Source organism: Musa acuminata, chromosome BXJ1-7 (genome assembly GCF_036884655.1).
Source record: "Musa acuminata AAA Group cultivar baxijiao chromosome BXJ1-7, Cavendish_Baxijiao_AAA, whole genome shotgun sequence".
Lineage (NCBI taxonomy): Eukaryota > Viridiplantae > Streptophyta > Magnoliopsida > Zingiberales > Musaceae > Musa > Musa acuminata.
This window is the reverse complement of record NC_088333.1, coordinates 16,544,369-16,560,354: the sequence shown is the minus strand read 5'-3', so window position 1 is coordinate 16,560,354 and position 15,986 is coordinate 16,544,369. Positions and strand designations below refer to the sequence as shown.

Sequence of the window (15,986 nt, the reverse complement as noted above, 5' to 3'; positions counted from 1 at the left end):
TGATAAATATTTATAAATTACATAGGTTTTATAATATGTGAACTAAATTTGAATTTCTTGCGTTTTCAATATTATGAATCTTGAAATTTAAATTTGATGATTGAAAAATATTCTATTTAATATAGAACCATGAATGTTATATTGGGAGTGCAACACGTCAATCGTGATAGGATCTTACGGTGAGAGCAAAGAGCGAAGACGATAGAGGTAGGGGTGATCGTGGAGATCGAAATGATGATAATAACGATGGAAGTCATGAGAGAGTGAGAGGTTATGGAGGGGATGATGATGATGTATCGATGATCAAAAGTCGGATGACAATGATTCATCATTTAAAAGCTAATTAGAAAGTAACATCTTGTCGTGTTTTTAGACAAAATGCCACCATGACAATGAGTCTTCTCTGCAGTCAGATACTAATTATAGAAAGTGAACGATCGTAATTATTATGCTCCTCACAGACGAGTGATACAATACATACAGCTCATAAACTGGTTAATGCGATCAAGTTGAGCAGATCTCAAACAAATTTAATTATGATCAATGATTAAATCATACCCTTATTTCTGACGCAGAACCATCCAATCTCTACAAAATATCATAAAAAACTATGACGAATCAAAGGAACGAAAACTCACAAGCGAAATCAAGCGCCTGTGATTCCAATATCTAGGATTCGGTAGGTGTCAGATTCTCCTCCCCAGGGTTCTTTAAACATCTTAAGATATTAATTAGATTAGTTGACAAACAATTTAATTATTATTTTGGATCAGTAAAGGCTCAACACGTATGTCTATATCAATGTCCGAAAATAATAAAGAAAATATTCTCTCCAATTAAACTCGATCGATGTAAATATGAATGCTCTCGAAATAGACAGTGAGGTAAGTGGTAAATGAAATAAAAATAAACGTGGGGGTGGGTCGGAGGAGGTGATGGTAGGGTCTGGCGGTAGGTCACCTTGATTGCCATCTTAAATCAACTTACTTAAAATGCTTATGCTACAAAATGAAGCTATGAACCTATATATATATATATATATATATATATATATATATATATATATATATATAATAATAATAATAATAATAATAATAATATAGTATAATATAATACATACAGATTTATAACATCTAATTTAATACGACTAATTATTTCTGCTTCTTTAAATCTTGTCACTTGCCTCGTGCCATCGCAGGCTACCCAGAAGAGGTGGATTGCATCCGAACCACGCTCCGGCTGCTGCACCATGGATCCCTACAAGCTGCTCAGGGTCTCCCTCAATCCCGACGGCTCCCTCACTCGATCCGATCTCATCCCTCTCTTGCCCCCCTCCGATCCCGCAGTCCTCTGTCAGGACCTCCCTCTCAATCCCGCCCGCGGCACCACCTTCCGCCTCTTCCTCCCCCGCCAACCCCCTCCTGCTCCCAAGCTCCCCCTCATCCTTTACTTCCACGGCGGCGGATTCATCCTCTTCCGTGCCGCCTCCGGACCCATCCACGCTGCCTGCGCTCGCCTGGCTGCCTCCCTCCCTGCCATTGTACTTTCCGTCGACTACCGCTTGGCCCCCGAGCACCGCCTCCCTGCCGCCTACGACGATGCCCTCGACGCCTTCCTCTGGCTCCGCTACCAAGCGGCGGATGGCCGGGGCGACCTCCCCTTCCGCTATTGCGCTGACTTCTCCCGTTGCTTCCTCATGGGCACCAGCGCCGGTGGCAACATCGCCTTCTACGCCGCCGTCCGTGCGGCGGCATTGACGGACAGCTTGCATCCGGTAAAGATAGCGGGGTTGGTGTTGGACCAGCCCTACTTCGGGGGAGTGGAGCGGACGGAGTCGGAGGAGAGGGCGAAGGAGGACAAGATCATACCTTTGGTGGCGAACGACCTGATGTGGGAGCTGGCACTGCCGGAGGGCGCGAACAGGGACCACGAGTACTGCAACCCGATGGCGAACGAGGCGAAGCTTCTGGCGGCGGTCGGGAACTTGCCGCGGTGCCTGGTGAGGGGCCACATTGGAGATCCGCTGTATGATAGACAGAGGGAATTCGCGGGGATGTTGGAGAGGAGAGGGGTGAGTGTGGTGGCGAGGATGGAGTCGGAAGGGCTTCACGGGATGGAGATGTTTGATGCCAGCAAGGAAGAGGAGTTGGTGGCAGATGTTAGAAGATTCCTCTACTTTGAAGATGGTGGAGGATCTGCTGGTGTTGGCTTGCAGAGGCTCTGAGCATCATTTGGCTTTTGAGGTACTGTTATTCCCTTTACTTGTGGTCTACAGTTAAGATTGATAGCAAAATGATAGCATATCGTAGAAAAGAATCTATACCAATATGCCATTGGTTGTCTTCATGATGTGTGATTGAAATTTATGGTAATGCTTGTGAAAACACTCTGAAAATGTTGTACTTTTGCCTAGTGTTATCCATGCTTGAAAGAGTATTATTCAGTTGCTCTTTCTTGTTTTACAACACTGGATGATTTTTTTCTTGTTCTTGAAATTTATGAAGCTCCCTCTTCATTTTCTGTTCAGATTGCCTCTTCACCAGACTGGAATATGGTTGTTGTATCCAGATTTCGATTGAAGTTTTTCATGCAATTCAACTTTTTGTGAATTATTCGGGACTCCAAGTTATCTCGGCACTGCTCCCCATCAGATTAGGTACATTGTCTAAAGTGGATTGATGCTGTTGATTTGTGCTTAAACCAAGAGTGCATCGGAGAACATTTTGTATGCTGTACTCTGCAAGTAGGAGTATAATATTGTGTTGTGAAACTTTTAGCAATGTTGTTATGTGCGATGCCATGCAAGTTATTGGGCTAGTAGTTTCAATTTGGTCATAACAAGGGTGAATTTACTCAGAAAGTAGAGTGCGTTTAGTTTCGGTAAAGAAACCAAATCCATTCTTCTAATGGTAAAGAAAATTGATTATGCATGAACCGGATTGCAAATTGTGTTATATATGCAACCACTGATCCATTTTGCCTTTTTTTTCTTTTTTGTTTTCTGAGTGGACTTTAGATGCCCAAGCTTATCTTCCTTTTCTTCTGGCTTGTGGACTTGGCCATGTTAACATTGCTACTTGATGCTAACTAGCCTCTACTTGTAAAATAATTCAGAGACAGTTCAAAACAAACTCAGCTTGTGAAAAAAAATGGTCATTGTCGTAGTTCATCTTCAGCTAGTTTGGAAAATTATTCTTGAGGATTTGGATTACTACCATCAGTTATCTTTTTAGCCTGTGGATGATAAGACATCCTTAAAGACTTCTAGGATTTATGGGAATCTATGGAGGGAGATCTAGAGACTTAGTAATATCAGGGGGGGCAAAACCATTAACCAACAAAATTTTGAGACAAATTCCAATGATATAAATCAATCAATTTACACATAGGAACTTCTACTGAAAGTAAAACTATAGATAGATTCCTCACAAAATTCATAAAGTAAGTTATTCTATTCGTATTCTATTAATATGTTTGATATGTGATCCAATTGTTGATGGGATTCAGGTGAGGCTTCTTAGCTGATAAATTCCATTATATGTGTACTACAACTCATTGTTTGTTGTTTAAACCAATTGTATATATTTGTGATGGTTTTCTGGTTGTGCTATTATATCATTGATGTTGCAAGAACAATTATAATGGATTTGAGATAGGAGTGAGACTATAACATTATCATGGTACCTATTCACTTATTTTCGGTGCTTATGTGTAAATGATAGCTTATGATAAGGTTATGTCCGACCAAACTCATTTAAGTGATCATATAATGTTAGCGTTTACGTCATGACTGAGCATCTGCATGTGCTCTTATTCTGATTGATGTGTGTTTCACATTAACACTTGCTAAATCTGGAATTATGAGGTAATGTAACAAATAATAAGACTATGCAAGGGCTCTATAATAAAATGTTTTAGATGTCTGTCTAATCTTGTATCTGCCAGTTTGCAACCGATCTAGTCACCTAACACAAATGTTTTACAGAGTTGTGTTTGCACAACATTCTTATGAATAGGAAAGTAATTTGTAATCGTTAACACTTGAATTTTCTCATGTAATTACTCGAGTCAAGGAAGATGTTTGCATTTACAATTTGTTTTCGCTTCACTTGATATGATTTTAGACACCATCATAGTGCTATGAAAATTAGTACTGTTATGATATGTGCAATCGTTGTTTCATACTAATTACAGCAAGATTATTGACAGGTTGAAGCCTCATGAGGACCTATTCATATCTAACGCATAACATGAACTGAGTGACACGTAGCTATGTGCTTGTACTGATATTGCCCAAAGTTAAATGAATACATGTGGTTGTGCAACGTCTAAAAGCTTGTAAAAAACGTTTGTGGTGTGACAACACTATGATAAGAGCGTGTTTGTTGGCCTTCTTGGTTGTGATGCTAAGAGGATAAATGAGGTCTACCTCAAATTAGATTTCAACTGTTTTAGTCGTCGAAGGATTTCATGGAATAGAATTCTAGATTATGAAACATTAAGAATACGTACGTGCCATATTTCATGAATTATCCGCTTTTTTCATCTACCATCTTATATGGGAGATGATACATGATAATTAAAACATACAAGGTTTTTCTTCATGTGGTTAACCTGAATCTTTCGATGGATTAATGCAGAATCTCATAAAACATGAAGCTATATAGAACACAGCAGTTGTCCCACAATAAAGCCACACAGTGAGTTCAAACAAGAGCATTCATGCAAAACGTGGCTGATCTCTTAATTGCAGAATTCCAACCTACACATTTACAGTAAGAACAGGATTTGCAGAACACAAGTTGCCAATTCGTTTTCTATTAATCAGATAGATGAGCACCGGTTGGCTGTTATATGGCAGCAATGTCTTTAACTAAGAGCAGCAAGAAGAAGTATTCACTATTCTCTGGTCTGGTTTATCAGCCAAAGCCATTCCTTGAGGGTTCTGTACTGGCTGCACTCTGGTTAGTCTTTTGGCTGAAACAAAAACCATACATGCATTAGTTAATGTTTTTAAACCCTTACAGCAGATAGAAGACTTGTCAATAATGTAATCAAAGTCATCAAAAGGTAAAGGATAATTCCTGGTGATGTAACATCCAACCATCCACAAAATATTTCTAGAAACTGTTCATTATTAACCACATTACTCTAAAGAAAATGGAGTTCGAACGTGACAGCAAAGCATAATTAGATCATCTTCCAGTAGTCCAGTCATGTGCTTTTGAGAAAATAAGAGAATTTAGATGAAAACATCAACTTCACAAGCCAAAAAATGCATTCGGTAAAACACTAAATCCAAGTGCAGTAAATCACAAAAGATAGGTACAATAACAAGAAACCAATGTCAATAAAGTAATATTGTAAATATTTTAGAGATCATTATGCTGTTTCAATAAATTATCCAAGTTTGAAAGTGATTTACCAATTTCATAGAAGATGTCATTAACATTAATTGCAGTTTTAGCAGAAGTTTCCATGAAGAAAAGACCATTCTCCTGAGCGTAGGTTTGGGCTTCCTGCATCATAAAAAATGTACTCTTAAAGCAGAATTGCAAGGTAAATACATGGGGTAGAAGTGCAATTTTAATTCAAAGTAGTCAGACTAGTCTGTCTACTTAACAAAACCGAGTGTACATTCGTGAAAATGGTATTTAACAGGTGATAAGAAACATGTACTGCCTATGGTGACATGAAGTCCCACATCCAAATGATCTTTCTTCAAATATGAAAACAACAAATTGAGCTCTAAGAGGCAAAGGATCTTTATAGTCGGGCTTGATGAACAGATCATAATTTTTATGCTCAAATTACATGTGGAACTGCTAAAATATTCAGTCAAATGGATATTAATGGACAATTCAACTAAAGAGGAATGAAATGGCAGAAACATATATAAATGGTTTATTCAGCTAAATATTGACATGTAAACCATGAGAACAGCTAATTGACCACTTCACAGAATGAAGTTTAGGAAAGAAAATCTATAAGTGCATATATACATTTAAGGAAATACTTGGTGCCTAATATCCCATCCTTCTGTTTGTGACATCTTTTTCTCCTTTCATGTTTTATCTAAGGCAACATGAAGCCCTCTTTGCCATACATATACAAGGAAAATTTTCCTCCATGGATATAACCAAAATTTTAATTGAATATTAATTATTACAGTCAGATCTGATAACCTACTCAAGCCTGGTAAAGAAACATCGTTTGTTCAAGCTGCCGTATTTTGCCTTCGTACATCATACAAAGAGAAGGTCAAAAAATTAATATGCATCAAGAGTTGAGTGCACAACAATCATCATCATTTGAGCTTAAGAAAAGAGGTTTGGCTTACAGATTAGTTTGAACATTCTGTGCAAGTATTAATTAGCATGACATTTTCGATTAGCAATTGGAAAATTTTTAACTTCATAGTATTGGAGCCAAGTTTTGCATGTGTTTAAGCAATTAATATATTTAAGTGATCCAAGAAAATCCAAATTACAATTCCAGTGAAGACGAGAGCAAGTACCAAAAACATCTAGAGACGACAAAGCTGAGCATGGAAATATAATAAGTCCAATTTTACTGCATCTTGGCCAACCCTAATATTCCAAAATGAGAGCTTGTGAATCCACTGAAACTATCCATCAGATGTGAGAAAAAAAACTAGTAAACTAGGTGTTAACATGAAACCTGTCAGATTAGCTCATCTAACTACATCATTTCATTCTAAAAATTAGCATATTTCCTTAAGTGCCACAAGGTCCACTTTAGAGTTGAGATAAAGAAGTAGTAGTGGATGTGATAAATCCGATAATGATAAAAATCAGAAAACATGATATGAGTATACTTGCCTCAACAGAAACCTGTCGAGCCTCTACCAGGTCAGCTTTGTTCCCAGCAAGAGCCATTATAGTGTTTGGACTACCTGAGCATTCCAGAAAAACAGCATAAATTAACAACTATAGATGAAAGTAACAAATAACTGGACCCTTTGTATTTCACATTTACTGCACTAAGAAAGATCACAAGTATAGGGCCTGTAAACTATGAAAGTTCCAGCAACTAGTCATGAGATGCCTTATATTTCAGGGAGGTCAAATATCCAGAATCTAAGTCCTCAAAGTGAATGAGAGAACTTGCAAGAAAGCTAAATTTTTTAATGGGAGATTAAGTTGATAGCCACTAAGCTGGATACCCACCTATTCACATGGTCATACAAATAAATGTGCAAGATAATGCACATATGCAGGCTTATTCATATTCTGAAGCAGATGATTTTTGGAATACAAGTATGATATTTATCATAAAAAAGGGAAGATAGCACTGAGAATAAAAAAGTTCAACACCTTTAGGGTAAGATGCTAAGAAAAAGAAAATCAGACCTGAGAACATGGACGATATTGAATGAGAAACTTAAAAAAAATATATCTCAACCAGGACTTCTAGGTCCTACCTTGGGCTTGTAGTTCTTGAACCCATTTCTTTGCACGAGTGAATGAGGCCTGGAGGATAAATAATGGTACCCTTAGATGAGAATTCATGGAAAGTCAGAATAAACCCAACATAAGCATTCAAGGAATTTAAAGAATAGCCATGTAGCGAGGCTAGAAATGTTTTACAAATGCAAATTACAACCTTTCCATTATCAAAAAATATTTCTTTTCTTATGGTCTCATAAATGAACTGTTTCTTCCTAAATTAACCAAATCACGAAACATCAATGATGTGTTACGCATGATAAATTCACATGTGAAGACTTCTACAATTGGATACGAACTAGCATCAATACCAACCACTTCATAATTTCAAACTTCAAATAGACTCCACTGCTCCATGACCAATAGGTTACCCTAGTTTCTTGAACTCAAAGGGAATGGATGATGAGAAAGATTTTTTACAACAAAATTTTATTTGACTTGCTATGTCAGAGAAAGTTATTAAAAAGAGCACTAATAAAGAAGAAAAAATTTGAGAGGAAAATCACCCACCAAGCAAAGAAAATGAGGATGACATTCATTGAAGTCACTCTTGCATTTTCTGGTGATTCAATTATGAAAGCATGCTTCCATTTCCTCAACAAAATTTCCAAACAGAGTGTTATATTAGATGACATTGTACTGAGAAAATTTGACTTAATCTTGAATCCAACACAAGCCTAGACCACAGAAGCCAATATCTGGTCAAGTCCAGCCAGAAATTGGCCTTTTTCATCCTTAACTTTGGTTTATACAATATACAGAAGTTCAACTCTATTACAGGTCAAATCTGTCCAATGTGGAGGAGCCCAATTATTAAAATAATTCTGTTTTGTGTATGACTCAATGACTAAAACCACATATCTAAAAATTGGAGTTGACTCTGAAGGCAGAAGAAGGGAACAATAACTAACTTTGTAAAAGGACTTATGGAAATTGGAACAAGACTACACTAGCCCAATTTCAGTTTGGAGCTGCAACATCACCTAGATCAGATTAAAGAAAAAAAAAAGGATTGTTGTACCGCCCGCAATATCACCCTCTTCTCGCATTCAATGCCACTGCCGCTGCCACTACCGATTGGCCGCTGCCGCTGCTTCTCCTCCTCTTCTTCCTTCCTCCTTCCTCTTCTTCTATCTTGCTACCTCCTTCTTCCTCCTCTGTTCCTCCACCGTCCCTTTCTCTTCTTCCTCTTTTTCTTTCTCTCCAAATCACTGATACATACCGGTGCACCAACACATGGTACACTGGTACCGACTAGCATATACCAGTCCGATGGATCATTGAAACGGGTCTGGTACCCGAAATGGTGATCCTTGGAAAAAACTACAGAAAGTTAAAATACTTCAGCCCATAAAAGGCCAAAGTTGCAATGATAGACCAACAATCTATCAGTTAGTTGAATTCTACCAAAAACAGTCAGCCCCTATGATTTTGACAAAATTAGAGCCTGACTCATTTTAGATCAACCATTTTAGTTCTAATGAGTGCTATAAATTGAAGGCAGCAAAAGGTAACTTCTTGTGCAGGTCTTACCCTATGGAAGACATAAAGATAGTTTAATAAGAGCACAAACAATGCACAAATTATAAAGGGCTAAACATGGACATCCTCAACATGTGAAGAGGAAAAGGAGGCTGACAAAGCTCTTCTCAATGATATATCTGAAAATGCACTCTTGGTCCTCCACTTGGGACAAGCTGGTTTGAGATACAAGGAATTTGGCTTGATCTTGATCTCAACTCAAACTAACACCAAACTGAGATCTATCTTGTTCAGCCTCAATTTGGATTTTTACAGCAGTTCAACCCAGATATATACAATCTGAACTGACCCAATTTGAAGTCTCAGATAATGAAGTAGCACTTGGTAATGCATGCTTACAGCTTGTGCATGACCCAGACTACCCGTACAACAACAATGATGGAGTTGGAAAGATTGGCATTCGACTACAATAATAAGTCTAAAGGGCAGTTTACCATATAGGAAGAGAATTCAAATGGCAATCAGGGGAAGATTACATCAATGCTACTTCTACTGGAAAAGAAGATGCATTGGGCTGCATCATATAAACAAATTCTTTCATCCAAACAGGAGTGGACGGGACAGAACTGTAGTTGTTCTGTAGCATGGAATTTAAGTGCTACTTTTCTGTATTTCTTATATAATAACTATAGTTGTCTAAACTAGTTTAAAATCCTATCTAGATTGGAAATGGGGGCACTAGTATCTATATAAATACACACCCTTTACATTTCATGCTTGAACTATTTCTTTCTTACTTTTTGCATTTATAAAAGAGATTACTTAGTCGTGATCCTATTTGATAATCCTCTTGAAAAGCTTTTAACGCTTCTCATAATGAGGGAGCAATTGTTAGAGGCATCAAAATGACGTCAGTACAAAATTACTAAATATTCCTAAATTTCCAGCTCCACTGAAAATGCAATAAGTGACATGATCAGCGATATTATTCCTGACTGCATTCACAAATTCACAAGCAGAGTTTACTAACCGCATTCGTCATGTCATAGACAATCACAGCAGCTGCTGCCCCTCTATAGTACATGGGAGCCAAGCTATGATATCTCTCCTGCCCTGCAGTGTCCCAAATCTCAAACTTGATTGTCTCATCATTTACAGCTACCGTCTGCGAGAAGAATGCTGCGCCTATGGTTGATTCCTACAGAATTAGAACACTAAAGTAAGACACCATACAAGAGTATTATAATCATCTTCTAACTCAGAATTCCACTACACACCAACCTGGAATTCCACAAACTGGCCTTTCACGAAACGCAAGACCAGACTCGATTTTCCAGTTCCAACATCTCCAAGAAGAACCTTTTTTAACAAAACAAATCCATAGTTAGAGATCTCATTGATTTCTAATAGTTAAAAATTAAAGTTGTGAAGCACAAGGAATTCAAAATGATGAAAGGAAGAGGAAAGAAATGAACAAATTGATAATCTTAAGCAAGGGATGTTCATGAACAGAAATTAGCAAAAATCTGAATTTCCACCCGTAATATGAGGCAGAAATTAAATAACCCCTAGAAAATCCTATAACGATCAGATACAGAAGAACAATATTTTAAGACCTGCATAATCATTGATCCTAACCAAAAAAAAAAATCAATTTCCAAATTCAAGAATTAGCATGCCAGAGGAGAAAGTTCAACCTCTCTAACCTTCGAATATGCGCATAGGATTCTAACCCTAAATCGCAAATTTTAAATTTTCAGAAGAAAATAAAAATCTCCTAAGAAAACAAGGAAAAGAGCCTCATCCCATCAAGAAAAGAGTAGCACCATAACACAAGCGATCGTAGGATTGTTGACTCCGGGAACATAAAATCCGAAAAAAAAAGAAGGATGTACAAAAGATTCCGCTGAACACAAAAACAATAACAAAGAATACCAATTTAGCGTTCCTGATCTTATTGCCTCCAGGAGCGGCCATGCGTTTCGGAGTGAAGAAGGATGGAGAAAAGATCGGCCAAATGTGGTGGGCTGGGGAACGAATCGATCACGAGAAGGCACAAACCTAAATCCCGATCGGCAAATTCAAGAGCCGGTGGATTATATGTTGATCCACGTTCCCGTGGTCCCGCAGAGCTCACTATGCTAAAAGTGTCGAATAAAGATTGATGGTAATCGGTTGATTCTAACCGTTGGTTTGGAAAAAGGATTTCTTGATGAGCATCTAAATCGGGGAAGAGGGCAACTAAAAAATCCGTACGGGGACACCGGAAGCGCGTCGAGGAGGTCAACGGAAGCTAATAAAGGGCTGACGCGGGTGTGACCGGCGCCACCATCTTTTGACTGGTCCTCTTAACACGGCCGTGCGAGGGAGCAGGTCAACTCTGGCGAGCATTGTTATTAGAATTGGAGTTTACTAGCCAAGTCTCTGCATCTTTGATTGAAACAATATATCAAATTTAATACAATTTTTAAGAATAATATATATATATATATATATATATATATATATGTTATATCAAGAAGTATTAAATATATAAACAGTATTATAAGATAAATATTATAATATAATAAAAAATGATTGAAAAAACTAGTTGAAGTGACGAAAGAATAACAGATATGATATAGTTATAAGGAATTTGACAGGTGATTGTCGGTTGAGATAAGTCTTTTTTTTCTTCTATATCATTCTCATTATATGTTTTCTTCTTAATTATAATAATAAGAAAGATAATTACAAGCTTTTTCTTATCAGAAAAAAAATAATCATAAATATTATTCTCATCCATTACGAGGAACACAATAGCAAACTCCTTTCTCTCTAACATATAAAACGACATCTTAAACTCAATACAAGGGACTTCTTTTAAACTACTTGAATCCATATTTGGGAACTTGTATTAGTAACTTGAATGTCGAAAGGATTAAGTCAAAAAATCTCTTTTGACTTTGGAAGTACGGTGTTCCATCCTGAGAGCTTAATACTTCCACATCAGGAGCATAATACTTCCACCTCAAGAGCGCAATACTTCTACCTCGAAAACACCTCAAACATCCCTGCATACACGGGTATAGACCATGTCAGGCTGATAATGATGTCAATGACATTTTCTTCTAACATTTAAGCACTGGTGGAAGGGTTTGATATCATATGAACGTCCACCTGCCAATCCCTCTAACAAATGCTCCAACGATGATGCCCTACCTCCAACCCATAGTACTTTTACTTAAGGGGGACAGCTTTCGTCCTTCCCTCATATAAACGCATCCACTCGGTGTAAACATCAATGCGATACTGATGTTTGTTCAATGACCCAAGCCTGTGGGGATGACCTCAAACCACCTACTTGTTCCCATCAAGGTATTTCTAAATCTCACCCAATAGGTGCAAACACTAACAAATGATTCAGGCTATCACCCTACTCCTACCTCAGTTTGTCTAACAAGTAGCGTCACCATTTCAGTTGTGATCAGTACCCAAAATCACCATTGGCTTCAGCACCCATCGAGATTCCCCCACCCGATGCGAAGTCGGCATCTCAAGATCGCCCAAGACTTAGGGAACCATTGGTCGAGGGAGCACCTCACTCCTCGACCATGGAATTTAGCACACCACCACTTTCGCTTCGCCCAAATCCGAGGCCTAATCAATGGATTTGATGTATGACTCCTTGAGCCTCCAACTATGACAAATAAACTAATGTCTAGAAGAGATGCAGTGAGAGTTTCATCAATCATGAGGGGAAAAGCCAAACGACTCCACCTCGGGTTGGTCTCCATTCACTTAGAACATCAAGGAAGAGCCAATCCCACTAAACTTTTGGCTCTCGTTATTGGAGGCCTTTGATGACAATATCAACCCGATAGAGCACACTATTATCTTCCATGCCCAGATGTCATTATATGATACCTCAGACGCCTTGATGTATCATGTCTTTCTAATAATATTAAGAGACCTGGCATGAGAATAGTATACTTGCTTGAAGCCCCTCGGTCGGCTCCTTCGCCTAGCTCGCAAAGGAGTTCAATCTCTACTTCCTTGGGAATGTGCACCCGAGGCCATAAGTGACGATGTTTCTTGGACTCAGTAAGGGGAGGAAGAAATACTCTCCGACTTTGTTGCTCGATTTGCTAATGAGATCCGAGAGTTGTAAGGAGCTTATCCGTCACTTGTAATATAGGCCTTCATAATGAGGCTCAAGCCCTCTCACTTTTTCTGGTTATTGGTGGAGAAGCCACCGGCGACAATGCCCAAGGTGCTCTAAAGGGCTAACCAATATATTATCATGGAGGTAATGATCTCTAGTAAGTATAAGTAGATGCACAAAAGGTCAAGACAAGAGTGACTACTATCAATCCTGACCCTAAGGTTACCACAAAAAAAAAAAAAAAGACCAACCCAGCGAAGAACATGAGGTGAAGAAGAAATGATTGACTTGAGTTATCTCGCCCGAGATCTGAGTCGACTCCCTTGAACATGACTAGAACTAAAGTCTTTTTACAAATAAAAGAAAAATGACTTTTTAAAAGACCCTCAACTGATGAAGGCACTACTAGAGAGGAGGAACAAATTTAAGTACTATCGCTTCTATCATAATTATGACCATGATACAAAGGATTGTCATGATTTGAATGAGCAAAATGAAAAAACTCATTCATCAAATACACCTTGGGAGATTCGTCCGAAGGCACCAGGAACCTTCGCCCTGACCTTAGGGGCTAGTAGAGAGATGAGGAGATAAATCAACGTCATCATTGGTGGACCAGCCTCAAGAGGAGATAGCTCCTTGAGTCGCAAAGCCTACACTCAGACTACCATCAAAAAGCACCTGAGGTCCAAGGATGACTCAGAAATAAGTTTTAAGGAAGAAGAGATAGAGTACCTTGACCTAAACCACAATGATACCTTAGTGGTCTTTGTGAGGATGATTAACGCTTGAGTGAAGATGATCATGATTGACACAGCTTACATGTCACATTTGGAGGTGAGCTCTGCTCTAAAACGATGATGACCAAATTTATGGTGATAAAATTCCCAATGAGGGTCAATATCAAAAAGCTGAGAAGCAACCCAAGAGAGTCGCGCTAATGCTATTTGATGACGGTCTCCCTGCCAAAGAAACTCGACCTAAGGCACTGTTGATCAATCCTTGGAATTTTGCCAAGTCCCTCCTACATTCAAAGTTGATGGAGTCGTTGATTGAGACACCCCTAAACAAAGCCTGCCATGGTGGGAGGACCCAAAATCTATCACGATAGAGGGAAGACCCGAAATCTGCATGGCGAAAGGAGAATTTAAAGCCCGTTATGGTGGGAAGATCCAAAATCTACCATGGTAGAGAGGGGACTTGAAATCTGCTATGTCGGAGGGAGAATTTGAAGCTTGCCATGACGGGAAGATCCAAAATCCATCACAGTGTAGAGGGAACTTGAAATTTGTTAAAGCAGAAGGAGAATTTGAAGTCCATCATGACAGAAAGCTCTGAATTTGCCATGACGGAGCAAGAGTTTGAAGCCTGAAACAACGAAAAGATCTAAAATCCGCCACGACGGAGAGGGGACTTGAAATCCACCATAGCTAAGGGAGAATTTGAAGCCTGCCATGGTAGGAAGATTTGAAATTTACCAAGGTAGAGAGGGGATTAGAAACATACTACGGTGGAGGCACAAGACCAATGTGCCCAAGATGCATGAGTTAGGAAAACCTGACCTACATAAAATGAAATTCACCATAGTAGAGGCACAAAGCCAACGTATATGAGATGCATGGGTTGGGACAACTCGATCGACATAAAGGAATCTACCACTACAAAGACACAAGGCTAATATGCCCAAGACACGAGTCAAGAAAACTCAACCTATGTAAAAAGAAATCCACCACAACGGAGACACGAGGCCAACATGTCCGAGATGCATAAGTCGGGAAAACCTAACCCGCACCAAGATAAATAATTTATAACAAAGGCACAAGGCCAAAGTTACCAGGCATGAAGCTGTCAGACTCATACGGTTTCTACTCAAGTTTCGCTCTAATTAGATTCTCTCGGAGAACTATATCTCTCTCAATCTGAATGACTTTGGCTAGGGATTTGTCCGAGCAAAAACACATGAGATATTCCTCTCATGACACTAAGAGTGGATGATCCTCTATCAACACTCAATAGTCATCATAAGGTTGGCTACCACTCTCGATGACCAACTGTGCTAGATTTGGAACCTCCAGACCTATACGTTCGGTATCAAAGAGTGGAGTACTCATACATGACATCCTTAGTATCTCAAGTCTAAGGACCATATATACCATTGGGATTATGGAATCACTGTCTAACAATAAGGCATCATCAACCATTTAGCATTTCGTAAGCGGATCAATCAATTAACTCATTCTCCAATGAGCACTTGCACAGTATCCCTAGTGTCCCCACATGAGCAGCTATGAGACTAGCTGCATCCATCATATGGACAAGTATATAACACACCAGTCTATCCGGTTATCTCGATTTCCTTGTTGAGTAGCCTATGATCGAGATTATTTAGGATATGTGTTTAAAGGCGAATCAGTCTCATTATCATGATTTCATCACGATCTGATTCCTATTGCACTGATCTAAGGACATCACAATATATATATATGTATATATGTATATATATATATGTATATATGTATATATATATATGTATATATGTATATATATATATGTATATATGTATATATATACATATATATATATATATTTATATATATGTATATATATACATATATACATATATATATATACATATACATATATATATATATATATATATATATGTATATATATATACATATATATATATATATATACATATATATATATGTATATATATATATATATACATATATATATATATATATATATATATACATATATATATATATACATATATATATATATATATATATATATATATATATATATATACATATATATATATATATATATTGTGTGTGTGTCTATGAAACAATTAATATAAAGTGATAAAATGCCAAAAATATAAT

At 38.0% G+C, this 15,986-nt stretch overlaps 2 protein-coding genes across 4 annotated transcripts; one reads left to right on the top strand and one right to left on the bottom strand.

Annotated features, from left to right (window-relative positions):
- The first annotated feature begins 1,179 nt into the window (after positions 1-1,179).
- LOC135584011 (probable carboxylesterase 8) lies at positions 1,180-4,507 on the top strand. 3 transcript variants are annotated; one of them, XR_010515119.1, is made up of 3 exons: positions 1,180-2,243; positions 2,528-2,656; positions 4,210-4,507. XR_010515119.1 is itself a non-coding variant. In XM_065192213.1 (2 exons), the coding sequence occupies exon 1, from the start codon at positions 1,250-1,252 to the stop codon at positions 2,222-2,224; it is 975 nt and encodes a 324-aa protein (XP_065048285.1). In that variant the 5' UTR covers positions 1,180-1,249; the 3' UTR covers positions 2,225-2,243; positions 4,210-4,507. The 3 variants fall into 3 exon arrangements, 2 of the variants coding, with proteins under 2 accessions (XP_065048285.1, XP_065048284.1); XM_065192213.1 differs by lacking the exon at positions 2,528-2,656; XM_065192212.1 differs by lacking the exon at positions 4,210-4,507 and having other exon boundaries at positions 2,528-2,776.
- Positions 4,508-4,719: 212 nt separating this feature from the next.
- LOC135678943 (ras-related protein Rab5A-like) lies at positions 4,720-11,042 on the bottom strand. Its single transcript, XM_065192211.1, has 7 exons — positions 10,887-11,042; positions 10,233-10,310; positions 9,982-10,149; positions 7,445-7,493; positions 6,839-6,916; positions 5,426-5,515; positions 4,720-4,977 (listed from the first exon to the last, which is right to left on the bottom strand). The coding sequence occupies exons 1-7, from the start codon at positions 10,926-10,928 to the stop codon at positions 4,874-4,876; spliced, it is 609 nt and encodes a 202-aa protein (XP_065048283.1). The 5' UTR covers positions 10,929-11,042; the 3' UTR covers positions 4,720-4,873.
- Positions 11,043-15,986: the final 4,944 nt, after the last annotated feature.

Coding starts and splice junctions, on each gene's coding strand:
- LOC135584011 (XM_065192213.1), top strand. CDS start 1,250: ATGGATCCCTACAAGCTGCTCAGGGTCTCCCTCAATCCCGACGGCTCC.
- LOC135678943 (XM_065192211.1), bottom strand. CDS start 10,928: ATGGCCGCTCCTGGAGGCAATAAGATCAGGAACGCTAAATTG. Junction 10,150..10,232: donor GCCAGTTTGTGGAATTCCAG/GTTGGTGTGTAG, acceptor CTAATTCTGTAG/GAATCAACCATAGGCGCAGC. Junction 4,978..5,425: donor TGACATCTTCTATGAAATTG/GTAAATCACTTT, acceptor TTTTTGTTTCAG/CCAAAAGACTAACCAGAGTG.